Below are 13949 nucleotides of genomic sequence, written 5' to 3' on the forward strand. Positions count from 1 at the left end.
TGTGTAATTTTTGTAAAATTATTGGCTTCAGTTCGCAGCATCCTCGGGACTCTTTTGCCTGATCAGCTGATAAATATTTAGCTTCTTTGCCATCATGAGGAGTCTTTAAGTAGAGACATTAAGGTCATCGGGTGCATGATAACCGCCCACCCTGAGCCGGTGTGTAGATTCCACCCTCTGTACGTCGTAGTGGTACAGCCTCCCTGGAGTGGACACGCCCTAAATCTAAGCTGATTGGATGATTAGGAGACCAAGCCTTCACTCAGCGCAGCTGATTGGAGCGTCACACCGTCGCTCCGTTAAGTTACTCACGTAACGCTAGAGTCGTGCCGGAAAAGAGGCGAATGACTAGAAATAAGAAAATAAAATGTGTTCGAGGCGAGCTTGAGTAAACACATGATACACAAAACTTTGTGGGTGATGCTGTTTAAAACTGAAAAAGAGGTCTGACCGGCTCACGCTGCATGATAACTGTCAATGTTAAGAAAATAGCGCAAGATTCATTCACTACACAGTGAGTCTACAGTGGGCGTAATGCAAATCGGCTTTTATTTTGAAATCAGCTACCGGACGTCGTACCTCTTTCAGCCTACAAACTTGGTGCTGATGTTGCGGCGCTCTGCTGGTCCCGGACCTGCCGGGATGACATCCATCTGGCGAGTGTAACTGCTTGGAAAGTGCCATCCGCGGACTGTGTTGCATTCCTGTCAGAAAGTGACCAGAGACCCGAGCGGAGCCGCAGCAGCAGCAGGTCCAGTGCAGGAGGTACGTGTCGTCCGCCGTCAGCTTCATTCCGCCGCCTCGGCGAGGAAATCCTCCCCCCCGGTGCCGGGAGACTGTCCCCGTGCCTCCCCCCGGCCGCACGTCTGGGTTCCTCGCCCAGGCGCTTCACACGCCCTGAAGCGCCCCACGCCACCTCCACCTGCCCGGAGCGCTCCTCGCTCGTAAAGCGGGGCCATCGTCGCGCACCGCCGGTCCGCGATCCGCACTTCACCGAGCGCGGAGGGGGGGACGGGGAGCTGGGAAGGCGGTTTTTAGGTCGATAACGAAGGCTGAGCCGCGCACAGCGGATGGAGACCGGTTTCTTTGTGTCAAGTCGCACTAGTAGAAGTGTCATCATTGCACTGCTTGCACGCTTGGTCAGTGAAATCACCATATTTCATGGAAGGAGCATTCGAGTCGTTCTAATAAACAAAGGCGGGGGGCTACATGTGACTTATAGGCATTTAATAAAGGTTTCTGTAATTTTATAGGTCACACATCCTCTGTATTTGTAATGATTTACCATGCGTTTCTATATTTATAGCACCTAATATTTGCACTGGGTTATTGTCCTATTTAATCGGGGCTGCATCTGTTTACTATGGAGCTACGGGCCCCAGGATGCGGTGAACTTTGGCCATCAGGCCCGCAGCCGTCTCCGAGCTGAGGGGAACAGAGCGGCGCGGTCTCCTCCGACCGTGCGGCCTGTTCGTATCCGCGCAGAGGGGGAGACACCTCCGCGTTATCAGCCCTCAGATCGGGACGCGTGAGGGAGTCCGTGCCATGCAGTAAAGTTGCCGCACCCTCCTACGTATACGCGTCCCGCACGCGCACGTGCGCGCAAGCGCGCATGGACGGACACATCCTCAACGCTGGGATCTAAAAGTGAAACCCCAAATCCTGGAGATTACGTCTTTCCTATAGGGAGTGATTCACATCTGTTACAACAGCCATTCTGCCTGAGATTGGATCAGAAGAAACGATTCTTTATCATTATTTTGTCTGCATCTTTTTTCTGGCATAAATAATCCTAAAATGGTAAGACCACCAGAAACATGGACCACTTACAAAGCGATTATTTATTTATTTATTTATTTTATTCAGTGGCTATATTTGATTTAATTTAATGTTCAGTGTGTTGTGATGTGACATATTTTAAATTCCAGTGACCTCTAGGTGATCCATTAAACTCCTATTATAACCCTCTGAGGGCAAGAGGGGCTGAACCCACTGTTCATTAGAGTAGAGCAATTGGGTTTTCTGGTTCTGAAAAGGGAACCACCTCAGTTTAATTCAGCATATTCACCCACTGGGCTTCTTTCAGTCCCGCTCTATTGTAAATCCCTGCGGTGCTGCTTGGGTCTTTTCAAAATAACGCTCTCCATTCACTCTTGTTGGGCCTCATTGTGATCCAGAGTGGAGTCAGCGTCCTTCCATTGGACCACGACGCTGTCCAGTGCGACGTGAGGTCACAGGCGGTGACTGACACGGCCTCGTAGCTCGTAGCTTATGTCAGTCACAGCCCGACAGAGCAGCGCTACTGACCCGTCTCTCCTTTCTCTGCTTTTACTGCACCTTATCAGAATGAGGTGCTGCCAAGCTGCTGTTTTCTTGCACTAACGCAGATCTCAGTCCGGCTCCTCACGTTTCTCCCCTCGTCCCCGCAGAGCCATCGCCATGTCTTCCAGCCCAGCCACGGCGCGCATCCTGATAAAGGGTGGAAAGGTGGTGAACGACGACTGCACCCAGGAGGCGGACGTCTACATCGAGAACGGCATCGTCCAGCAGGTGGGGAAGGAGCTGATGATCCCGGGTGGCGCCAAGGTGATCGACGCCGCGGGCAAACTGGTCCTCCCCGGCGGCATCGACACCAGCGTGCACCTGGAGGAGAGCTTCATGAACGCCGTCACGGCCGACGACTTCTACAGCGGCACCAAGGTGAGAAACGAAACTAAACTACATGCAGTTTTTCTGCTTTCTGAAAAACCAGCAGAAACTTTCCACTAGGTTTTAATTTTAGCACACTTGTCAGTGATGCTGTTTGCTTTTTTATGACAGCTTTTCAATATTTTGGGATCAAATATGATTTTATTTTGGGCAATAAGATGTTAAAACAACTCCAGCAGTAAATCCTATTATAAATAATATGATATATATGTGGATATACTGTGTATATCCACATATATAAAGCATGACCTTAATAAATAGTTAAAGGTTGATAGAAGCAGTTTAGTTTCATCCCTGCTTGATTATTGTTTATTTATATATAACTAATTCTACATTTTCTCAAATTGTGGGTGTGCTTGCAGATTCTGTTTTACCAGCTTGGTCACAGCTGATTTGCTACTTCCCTGTTGGCAGTCTGGGCTAATAGCTGCCAGACAGACTGTAATGGAGTCATCATAGGTGCTGATACGGCTGGGATAACCCACTCTGCCTCAAGGCCCCAGAATGACTCATCGCCCAGTAGCACTTTGAGATAATGGAAGCAGAGAGATGACGGGTGGTGGGATTCACTTGGTGTAGTCACTGGACAGACTGGTAGACACTATCCGCCACTGTTCTACATCCCCACCCCTCATTCCTGTCTCCGTCTCCTCCTCGTCGTCTCCCCCTTATATAAAAAAAAAAGTCTGGAGACAAATGCACATCGGTATCGGTTTCCATGGATACCAGGGGGCTGTTGCAAAGACTGCCGCACAGCCTCTCCACTCTCGCCATTGTGCATGGAGACAATGGTTCTCAGACCCACCCCCCGTCCTCCTACCCGCGACACACAGCTCTAGTCTCTGGGGTCAGCTGACATATGCTCAGTGAAGCATGCACTTGTACACAAACCAAACACTATTCAGTTGTTTGGGTTGTTTAAACCTGAGGAAAGCCTGAGAAATTATACGCTATAGTTATACGTGGCAATTATCATAGCAATAAACATTAATACTAAGATTTTCAGATTTTTCAGACTGTGAATGAAAGTGATCCTCACTAAAAGATGCCATCTGAACCCCACTGTGTGCTCCCTGTAGGCGGCTCTAGCTGGCGGCACCACGATGGTGATCGGACACGTTCTGCCGGACAAGGATGAGTCGCTGCTGGAAGCCTTCGAGAGCTGCTGCCGCTCAGCAGACTCCAAGTCCTGCTGTGACTACGCCCTGCACGTCGGCGTTACTTGGTGGGGACCCAAGGTAAAATTCCCAGCATTCCTTGCAGATGTTGCAGGATCTAAACAGAAGGGGTCCTGTTGTGCTCAAAATGTCAAAGGCAGAGGCGTTTTCTAGCGCTTGGCTCCGGCGTGTCGTCCTGCAGGTGCGAGCTGAGATGGAGACGCTGGTGCGGGAGAAAGGAGTGAATTCCTTTCAGATGTTCATGGCCTACAAGGACACGTACATGCTGAGAGACAGCGAGCTCTTCCAGGCGCTGCAGCACTGTAAGGACATCGGCGCCATAGCCAGAGTGCATGCGGAGAATGGGGAACTGGTGGCGGAGGTGAGAGAGAATCCCGCCTGTGCATTTTTAATTGTAGGATTGTAGGATGTAGGAATTGTTGGTGACCTGTATTTGCTCTGTGCACAGGGTGCAAGGGAAGCACTGGACCTGGGCATTAGTGGCCCAGAGGGGATTGAAATCAGCAGGCCTGAAGAGGTAGGATCAGCACTTACTGTTTAGTAGATCATGAATCATCCGCAGGCCAGACTGGATTTGATAAAGCCACGCATCTATTTGTTTCTACACAGTTAGAAGCAGAGGCGACACACAGGGCCATTACCATCGCCAACAGGGTGAGTGAGATCCCCCAGCAGAAATACATCATTTATCATTTTTACTCCTAACCTCACGGATATTTTCCATTAGGCCCATTGTCCAATCTACTTCGTCAACGTGTCCAGCACGTCTGCAGGGGATGAGATGGCGACGGCTAAAATGCAGGGTGAGTTGCACGTATTATTCAGTAGCTTCCTAAACCTTAGTCAACACCGTGTGTCTGAAAGAAGCTGGCTGCCGCAGGTAAGGTGGTCCACGGGGAAACGACCACGGCCCACGCCGTGCTCAACGGGGCCCAGTACTATCACCAGGACTGGGCCTGTGCTGCAGCCCACGTCACCGTGCCCCCTCTCCGCCTGGACCCCACCACTCCCAACTACCTAATGAGCCTGCTCGGAAAGTAAGGGCCACGCAATCACATCTCTCATGTGGCCGTGCCATGCGTTCTACTAATGGGTGTGACCTTCCATTGCAGCGACACCCTGAACGTGGTGGCGTCCGACCACCGCCCTTTCACCATCAAGCAGAAAGCCATGGGCAAGGATGACTTCACCAAGATCCCTCATGGGCTCCCTGGCATTCAGGATCGCATGAGCGTCATCTGGGAGAAAGGAGTGGTGCGTGCAGCTCTTCCACGGGACATCTGTCCCCAAAAAAAAAACCACGATTAAAGCCAACATGAAAACCATATTGATTTTAATTATGTGTTGGATGTAATTTGCAGATTGGAGGTAAAATGGATGAGAATCGCTTTGTGGCAGTCACAAGCGCAAACGCAGCCAAGATCTACAACCTGTACCCCAGGAAAGGCCGGATCATCCCCGGAGCAGATGCGGATGTGGTGGTCTGGGACCCCGAGGGATCCAAGTGAGAAACTCGATCCATCCTCTCATCGACCCGCCTGTCTGACTGCAGCTTTCATCCCACGTCTCCAAGGGTGGTTGTGTCTCCAAATTGGGTCAATTCTTCCTTTAATCTCCTCATGCAGGACCATCTCTGTGGATAACCAGTTCCAGGGAGGAGATCTGAACCTGTACGAAGGCCTGCGTTGCCACGGCGTTCCTCTGGTCACCATCAGCCGTGGCCGTCTGGTCTACGAAAATGGCATGTTCACGTGCGCCGAGGGCTCTGGGAAGTTTTGCCCCCTGAGAACGTTCCCAGATTACCTCTACAAGAAGATGGTTCAGAGGGAAAAGGTATGAGACAGAGCTGTCGTTACCGACCATGGTTCCTTGGATTAGTGATTAACCTGTGTCCGCGTGGTGCCACGTGGGTCCACTAGTGCCTGGCAGTGAAAGCCGTGGAGCGGGAGCCCTACACGGGCGACGTAGTGGCGGTGGTCAACTCGTCGAAGAGGGACTTTGGAGCGTCGGACCTGGATACTCCGACGCGCCCCTGCACCAGGCACGGGGGCGTGAGGGACCTCCATGAGTCCAGCTTCAGCCTGTCTGGTGAGGACCAACAGCTAATGTCTGCGTTTGCATGTGTGGAGCCAGTTATCTTTTAAAAGGTGGACTATGCCCAGGTGGGGGCGCTGTGTAACAGTTATAGAGGATGAAATGATGAACACACTGAACACCAGTAGAGTTAAGGCCAATCAACATTTATTACCAACAATTATAGACCCAAATTTTTGTATCTAACACCTTGGTACATGGTCTTTCAGTTTTGAAAATAAACATTTTCAGGCATCAGAATATTTGAGTTTATGCCACTAAATCTCTGCTCGTGTGTCGTTCCCCAGGTGCCCAGATCGACGACAACATTCCAAAGAGATCCTCAGCCAGGATACTCGCCCCTCCTGGAGGCCGGTCCAGCGGGATCTGGTAACCAACGGGGAGTAAGAATGAGACGTGGGGGAAACGAGCCGAGCAACGTGATTGGTTTCCCTCACTGTAGGCCTGGAGCATGTGTGGGGGTGATGGAGACGTGTTTTCATTTTGAACTCAGCACACTTACGTAGGACCGTAAAACATTAAACTGGATCAAGTTAACCTTACAGTATGTGCAGTGGTCTAGCAGCCACGTTTCAGTCGAACGTTGAGCCATTTTTTATTCGCATAGTCCAATGTCACGAATCACAAGTTCGCCTCACGTACGTTTGGCTTTGGCTCGTTTTAGGGGAATTATCATTCATAGTTTTAGGAATATGAGGGTGAGTCATGTTTTTTATGATGCGATTGTGTTACCTCACTGTAAAATACAGTTTTGCACTTGTATCATGTACTATTTAGATGCCTTTTTACATGATTTACCGTCACAATGTCTTTTTACTGCGAGCCACACTGAATGAAATGTAATAAATTATTACAAGGTTGTCAGCATGAATGGATAAGTCAGTTATATGAACAATGAACTGACCTGTTGATGAAAAGTAGCACATTGCAAGCAATGGTAACCTTTTAAACCTTTTGTATATTTATTGTTTGTATTGCGTTATTTGTGTTGTTTGGTTTGATACTACTGCATTAGATCCATTTCCTGAATAAGAATGATGTGTTTGCTTAGTGTTTTATCAGTCAGATTAGCATTTGAGATGATGTCCACAGCCTTATAGCAGCATAGACTTGGATGAACCCATGCTGTGTGTACCGTGCATGGAAGCAGGCACTGACGTGTTCATTTTCCACTCCGAGCAAAAAGTCTCACCCAAATGGCCTTTTTCTCACCCGAGAACCCCCCCGACACCCTCCCACACTGCCGCTACACGTCGTGACCTCTGACACGTTCACCGAACCCTCACTGCAGGTGTACAGCGTTCCTCAGACTGACGCGTCCCATGTAACGCACCACTGTGAAGCACAGCCAAGGTGCAGCGATTGTCCGGGGTTTAACAGCCGAGGTGTCGGTCAGTGAACGCCTCTTGTTGCGTTGCGTTGAATGCCTTCACTTGCTACTGAAAGCTCAGCATCGCGACAGGAAGGCATTGACTTTGTTTAGCACCTACAGAAAAGCACTGATACTGTCTATGTTCTCAACTTCTATATTTGTTACAGTTTTTGTTTATAGACGTGAATAACTATGTTAGTATTTGTTTTTGTTGTGTTTTAGTCAAAACTGCAGTGCAGTGCATCATGTTTAGAACCTTTTACGCTCGTTCTACTGATATTTGCTGCAGACGCTCCAGTGAAGCTTGTCGCGTCGTCTCCCCCAGACGTTCACCGGTGCTGAACAATGTGTCGTCACATTGAATTCCACTCATCTCATTAGTTTTTTCTTCCAGCTCTTGATCACAGGTTTGAGTGCAAATAAACCACAATGAAATCTCCAGCTGAACCTTGCATCTGATTGTTACTTTTGTTCAATACATACTAAAGGTACGGTGCGATAACACAATACTACACCGCAGACTTTACTGCATTTCTTAAAACTGATAACTGGTTACAAAGGTTCCCAGTAAGTAAACGACAGCTTACGGCGCCATTAACAGCCTGGATTGTCCTGTGGAAGTAAACAAACAAATACAAAACTGGCAGCTCTCATTCATTCAAGGATATTCACTCACTTTGGTATTTCATATTGACTACATATTTTATTGTGCTAAAAAGAACACAGGACATTGTGAAATTAAATTTTGAAACATTTAAGTCACTTTTAGGAAAAACAGTTAAATGCAAAAAAACTAATCCACACCACACAATGGTGAGAGTAGAGCATTTTGTGCGGTCTGACCTCACTAAAACCTTACTCAGTAAGTAAATAACAGGCCTAAAATCCACCCAGACACATCATGTGTCTCTTAGCTGGAACAGGCCAAAGTCCTATTTATAATGAACTTTCAGCAGCATGGAGTCGGGCGCATGCGCGGTAGGAGCTGGATTGTTGCAGCCCCAGACAGGGCGGCCCGTTACCAAGCACTGCACCGCGCAGGGTCTGACAACGACGCCAGCGACGAGCACTGACACACGGAAAACTGCCCAGCGTGACAACAACACGGACGCTCCTGAAAACAGTGAGTATCGAACCCGCGGCGGAGCCTCCGGCCTCGCCTCGTCGCGCTCGCGAGCGCTCCTTTGCCGGCGGAGCCGCGTTTTATTCCCACGCACCGAGCATATTTCCCGTGCGCGGACCCTGAGGTGTTCGTGGAGGCCTGTAGAGGGGGCCGCTAGCGGAGCGCGGCCAGCGTTGCGGGTTTTTAACCCAAAGCCACCCCAGCGAACAGACGCATATTGTTCTGCGGCCAGGCTCCAAATGCCAGACCCCCGCCCATCTGCCCCAGCGCCACTCGAGCGTTTTGCGCAGTCATTATTGGAGGTTTTTCCACAAAGGCCCGGCAGGTTTTTTTTAGGAGAATGGGTCTGACTGTCCTGTCGTGCGCCGCTCTCGACACAATAATCCCGATTTGGTCTATAAGAAACGGCCCCCGCTGCAATGCGTGCGGCTGTTCGCGTCGCCGGACCGGAGCGGGTTTTGCGTTTACTGCGGCTTTAATGCCATGTAATTGCAGGCTAGCCGAGCCCCGTGGCCGAACACCGGCGCGTTGAGGGCGCATCATCAGCGCGATCGCCACCATCGCTGCGAACGTCAGGTTGGCGCGATGCGGTTGCGGGCGAGCCTCCGTCAGCACGCGCAGGTTTAAAGGCTCCGTCCCCCCGCGCGTGAATGTGCGTCTTTACTGCGGGAGGCGACCGCGTGCCACCGGGGCAGTTGTGACGGGAACGACGCCGCTGGAGGGTTTTAACGAGCAGAGGAAGTGAGCACGGATCGGGCTGGAGCTGCCAGATGTGTAAAGCTGTTTAATCCAGGGGGGATTACACACAACGCATCTGTAGACTAAAGATGCTTCCCACTCAGTGTTTACAGCAACAAATAATCTAGTTTACAGGCCCAGGACTGCAGTAGCTTCTGACCTAGAGAGAAATAACCATCCAAAGACATGGAGGAGATCGAGCCCAGATAACAGCAGTCACTGTCTATTTCCATACAGTTGCCCGTCACTATGAGGCGACTCAATCAGTTTGGAAGGGTCACGGTTCCGTTGGGGGTCCCAGATTTAGTTTTGCTCCTTGCTCTCTGTCCTTCTCATCCAGGTTTCTCCATCAGCACATTAATCAACATCAAATGCATCTAATGTCTTTTTTGCTTTCAGGTAGGGGATGGCAGTGAATGTGTACGCCACATCTGTGTCCATTGACAACCTCAGCCGACATGACATGCTGGCATGGGTCAACGACTCCTTACATCTCACCTACACCAAGATCGAGCAGCTCTGTTCAGGTGAGGCCGTGGCGTCGGCGGAGCGCTGCAGTGAACGCCGTCCCGGGACACGGAAGCAAAAATAAGTATCTGTGTCTCTGCTTTCCAGGAGCAGCCTATTGCCAGTTCATGGACATGTTGTTTCCGGGGTGCATCCTTCTGAAGAAGGTCAAATTCCAAGCCAAGCTGGAGCATGAATTTATACACAACTTCAAAGTCCTTCAGGCGGCTTTTAAACGGATGAGTGTCGACAAAGTCAGAATCCTTCTATTTGAATCAATGAAACATCTATTAACAGAAACACAAGACGCACATATCACGGTTCTGTCTGTGCTCCTCAGATAATTCCTGTTGAAAAGCTTGTAAAAGGGAAGTTCCAGGACAACTTTGAGTTCGTGCAGTGGTTCAAGAAGTTCTTCGACGCCAACTACGACGGGAAGGAGTACGACCCCTTACTAGCCAGGCAGGGCCAGGACGTGGCCCCTGCGCCCAACCCAGGTGATCACTTTATCCACAAACCAAAGAGAAACCCAGGTAAAGCCCACGGTTGCGCCGCGGCTGCACGGTCTTGCTGAGCTTTGGATGGCTCGAAAGCTCTCCCTGCAAGCGAGACTGGCAAACGAAAAGAGTTTGACTAACCAGAGTGACATCGGCCCGGCCGCCCGCGCTCTGTCTCTGCTTGTGTGCTCTGGTGGTTGTAAGCGGACGCAGTGACTGCATGTGTTGTCTTTGAATCTACGTACAACACGTCTGCTGAAGCACTTATAGAGTAACGTTTGCTAGGCTTTAATTTGTGTCTAAATTTGTGTCCTCAATTTGAGTCCATTGGCAAAGTGGAGCGCTGCAAATTCTCCGCTCGCTGGGTACATCGGCTCTCTATAATGTGCTGGATTCATCGCCACACTTGCTACGAAGCCAATAAAAAAGTGCAGTGAAGGTGCTTTACGCCAAATGCTCATCGTCTCTCTCTCTCTCTCTCTCTCTCTCTCTCTCTCTCCTCATCTCTGGTTCCTCCAGGACCACAGAGAACATCCCCGACAGTGCCCAAAAACATGCCCACACCACAGCGGGTCCAGCACAACACTCCGGCCATGAGGAAGAACCCGTCTTTGTCTAGAAATGGGGGCAGTGATGCTGAGATCATGGAGCTGAATCAACAGGTAGAATTTCAGACTGGCGCCCCTAAACAGCTAAAATAATAATAGAGCCCTAAACATCATTAATACACGTTTCCTTCTGTTCCTTCCTTCAGTTGATGGAGTTGAAGCTGACCGTAGACGGACTAGAGAAGGAAAGAGACTTCTACTTCAGCAAACTACGGGACATTGAGTTGATCTGCCAGGAACACGAGAGTGAAAACAACCCCATCCTAAGCAAGATAATCAACATTCTGTACGCAACAGAGGTACAGAACACGTCTCAAAACCCCGGCTGTTTTGTTTGTAATCCGGACAGACGTTAGGGCAAACCTGTGACACCGTTTTCTTTCTGGTTGCTTTTCAGGAAGGCTTTGCGCCACCAGAAGACGAGGACCTCGACGAACAAGCTCACCTGGACCAGGATGAATACTGAGCCTCCATCTTCCCCCCCTTCTCACTTCACTATCCTCTCCTTCCTTTTTTTTCGCCTTCATTCGTTTTCTACTCTCTCTCTCACTCTCTGTGCACGTTCTCCATCAACCCTGCTCTCCATCTTTCCTCGCTCCCAATCTGCCCCTCTCCATCCACTGCTCGTCCACACGCTGTGCACACTACTCCGCGTCATTGTTTGCTGCCCCTCCTCTCCTCCACCTACACGGCAACAATAACACAGACATACCCCAGTTATTTCAGCGCGAGTAAGGGAGCGGAGATCAAATTTAAGTGTGTAAATATTCCTGACATTCTGACTTTGGAGAGAACAATGTCTTTGCTCATTATGGAGTTATTTATTTGCCTTTGGTGCGCTGTTAATACTACTATCAGAGCACAGAACAACACTGCTCCTATGTGCCATCAGGACACTCCCAGAGCTACTAAAACTGTAACTAAAGTGTCTTTTTAAATGACAGTTTCTTATTTATTTAACTTATAATTTCCATTTAGATTAACTGTAGCAGAAAAGGTGCAGAACCTACTGTGCATCAACTGAAAGCTTGAGAGGCCTGTGTGTGGTTTAGGATAAGGTTTGTGCTTTTGGTTTGTAGTTTGCTGGGTTCGTGGCATGTAGGAAACGACTCCAGGCATTTGAGCAGCGCTCTGCAGTTATTGATTATTGATCAGCAACATATCTGAGCATGGGAATGTTCCATGACTGTGAATGAGTGATATTTTGTACATGTCTTTGTGTGGAGATTTTGTGTGATGTTGCACGACCCTGGTTAATTGCCGTTGTATCTTTTAGGCCAACATGCAGTAGCCTTTAGGTTTGAGATGTGTGAAACCTGACGGGGCTCCACCAGCACCCAGTCGAAGCCTCCCGTCCCTCCCCGGCTGTTTTTATTTTGCAAACTGGCTGCCATCGCTCCAGAACCTGTACTCATTGGCCATGTAAACATCCACACAACACTTCTACAAAACATCTTCTGGGTTTCAATAAATAAACAGTTGTGAAAACACAATTGTATGTGTGTTGTTGCGATGTGTCGTATAAAATACCACTATAATGCATTAGCTCTAATTATAAACCTTTCTGTGAATTATGTTACATGTGTATATTTTTAAACAGTGCACTTCCGGGTTCCATGTAGGTGGGGGATTAGCTCAAATGGTAGAGCGCTCGCTTAGCATGCGAGAGGTAGCGGGATCGATGCCCGCATCCTCCAAGTAAATTTTAATTCGTTTATGCTAGTTATGTGTTCAAAGTTAGAAAAACAAATGTTCTGCAAAGGTAAGACGTTTATTAGAAGCTATGTGATTAAATTTTTACACAGAGTAAAGTTTATAGATTACAGTAAAAGTTGTACACGGATCAACCACCAGGTGGCAACAAAGCATCTGTGTTTGGATGTCGATCACATGCGATGGACAATGGAAATGACTGCTCCAGGATCCTACACTATAAACCAACCCCGGTAGATCACATTGGGTGATCTTCAGAGCATTTTATCGTTACCAGACTTAGCTCACTTTTTATAGCGCCTTGTCAAGGCTTATTTGCGGAATTGGTTGCCTGCATAGGTCATTAAAAAACATTAAACTAGTGGCAGGCATATATATATCCTCTATTCTCTGTCGCAAAACCAGTAATCAGAAGGGGGATTTGCTCAAATGGTAGAGCGCTCGCTTAGCATGCGAGATGTAGCGGGATCGATGCCCGCATCCTCCAGAATAATTGCTTTTTCGCACACTCTTGACATTCAGAGGTTGTCACGTGAAATGAAAAGCATTTGACTGGTGTGCCTTGACAAGGTTTATTTGCGGAATTTGTTGATTTAATGGGTCACTAAGTAAAAAGACTAAAAACACAAGTAAAAAACACTAAACCAGTGGCAGGAATTATTGTGTGCCGTACCGTCTATTGCAAATTCAAACGGTGGAGGGGGGATTAGCTCAAATGGTAGAACGCTCGTTTAGCATGCGAGAGGAAGCGGGATCGATGCCCGCATCCTCCAGAATGTTTGATTTTATATGGAATTGCTTTGTCCACTTTTGACATTCAGAGGTGACCTGGTATTTCACTGGTATAACTTGCCAAGGCCTATTTGCTTTAATTTCATTTCACCTTAAGAAAAAAAATCGTGTGCAAATATATAAAATTGGTCTCTATACCTTTCTTATAGATACATTATTTGAGAGGGGGATTAGCTCAAATGGTAGAGCGCTCGCTTAGCATGCGAGAGGTAGCGGGATCGATGCCCGCATCCTCCAGTGACTTAATTTTTGGATAGAATTGTTGCATTGATCACTGCTTTGTACACTGTTCAGAGCTGAGCTGAGCAGAGTGTCACCCTTTACCATGTATTTAAACACTTAAACGGGAGGACAGAGCAAATGCACATAATGTATCTAAACCTTCATTGCATGCATATACATTTACGTTTAAGGAAAGATGGCATCACTGCTGATGTTCAGATTAGAAATGTTTATTGTTGTCACTAGTTCATTATTCACAAATTCAAACATCAGATAAATACTGCACACTGCTGAGAATACTGACTTTACAATAAATCAGCAAAAGGTTAACACTAATAAGTAAAGGAAGCTAAAATAACAAATTCATCAATTTGAAATGCATAGAAGTATTTGGTT

The 13949-nt window shown here is 48.3% G+C and overlaps 2 protein-coding genes and 2 non-coding genes across 6 annotated transcripts; all 4 read left to right on the forward strand.

The window, feature by feature from the left end:
• Nucleotides 1-602: 602 nt before the first annotated feature.
• Nucleotides 603-7800, forward strand: dpysl5a (dihydropyrimidinase like 5a). Of its 2 annotated transcripts, none has more exons than XM_029139368.3 (13): nt 603-765; nt 2430-2700; nt 3789-3947; nt 4069-4248; nt 4336-4404; nt 4497-4541; nt 4615-4690; nt 4768-4924; nt 5000-5141; nt 5249-5391; nt 5513-5720; nt 5807-5975; nt 6269-7800. In XM_029139368.3, exons 2-13 carry the CDS (start codon nt 2440-2442, stop codon nt 6352-6354), a joined length of 1695 nt encoding a protein of 564 aa, XP_028995201.1. In that variant the 5' UTR covers nt 603-765; nt 2430-2439; the 3' UTR covers nt 6355-7800. The 2 variants fall into 2 exon arrangements, with proteins under 2 accessions (XP_028995201.1, XP_028995200.1); XM_029139367.2 differs by lacking the exon at nt 603-765 and adding an exon at nt 2215-2351.
• Nucleotides 7801-8342: 542 nt separating this feature from the next.
• Nucleotides 8343-11429, forward strand: mapre3a (microtubule-associated protein, RP/EB family, member 3a). 2 transcript variants are annotated; one of them, XM_055505995.1, is made up of 7 exons: nt 8343-8476; nt 9614-9741; nt 9830-9975; nt 10062-10254; nt 10738-10880; nt 10973-11125; nt 11224-11429. In XM_055505995.1, the coding sequence occupies exons 2-7, from the start codon at nt 9621-9623 to the stop codon at nt 11290-11292; spliced, it is 825 nt and encodes a 274-aa protein (XP_055361970.1). In that variant the 5' UTR covers nt 8343-8476; nt 9614-9620; the 3' UTR covers nt 11293-11429. The 2 variants fall into 2 exon arrangements, with proteins under 2 accessions (XP_055361970.1, XP_028995252.1); XM_029139419.3 differs by having other exon boundaries at nt 10062-10218.
• Nucleotides 11430-12450: 1021 nt separating this feature from the next.
• trnaa-agc (transfer RNA alanine (anticodon AGC)) lies at nt 12451-12523 on the forward strand. The gene has a single exon. It is a non-coding gene; the product is annotated as a tRNA-Ala (tRNA).
• A 972-nt stretch (nt 12524-13495) lies between these two features.
• Nucleotides 13496-13568, forward strand: trnaa-agc (transfer RNA alanine (anticodon AGC)). Its single transcript has one exon. It is a non-coding gene; the product is annotated as a tRNA-Ala (tRNA).
• Nucleotides 13569-13949: the final 381 nt, after the last annotated feature.

Source organism: Betta splendens, chromosome 22 (assembly GCF_900634795.4).
Source record: "Betta splendens chromosome 22, fBetSpl5.4, whole genome shotgun sequence".
Lineage (NCBI taxonomy): Eukaryota > Metazoa > Chordata > Actinopteri > Anabantiformes > Osphronemidae > Betta > Betta splendens.

Bases quoted from the DNA above. Each gene is read 5' to 3' on its own strand.
- dpysl5a (XM_029139367.2), top strand. From the start codon at position 2,272: ATGTCAGTCACAGCCCGACAGAGCAGCGCTACTGACCCGTCTCTCCTT. The intron at 5,142-5,248 runs GTGCGTGCAGCT...TGTAATTTGCAG, and splicing joins TCATCTGGGAGAAAGGAGTG to ATTGGAGGTAAAATGGATGA. The intron at 5,392-5,512 runs GTGAGAAACTCG...CTCCTCATGCAG, and splicing joins TGGGACCCCGAGGGATCCAA to GACCATCTCTGTGGATAACC.
- mapre3a (XM_055505995.1), top strand. From the start codon at position 9,621: ATGGCAGTGAATGTGTACGCCACATCTGTGTCCATTGACAACCTCAGC. The intron at 10,255-10,737 runs GTAAAGCCCACG...TGGTTCCTCCAG, and splicing joins CAAACCAAAGAGAAACCCAG to GACCACAGAGAACATCCCCG. The intron at 11,126-11,223 runs GTACAGAACACG...GTTGCTTTTCAG, and splicing joins ACATTCTGTACGCAACAGAG to GAAGGCTTTGCGCCACCAGA.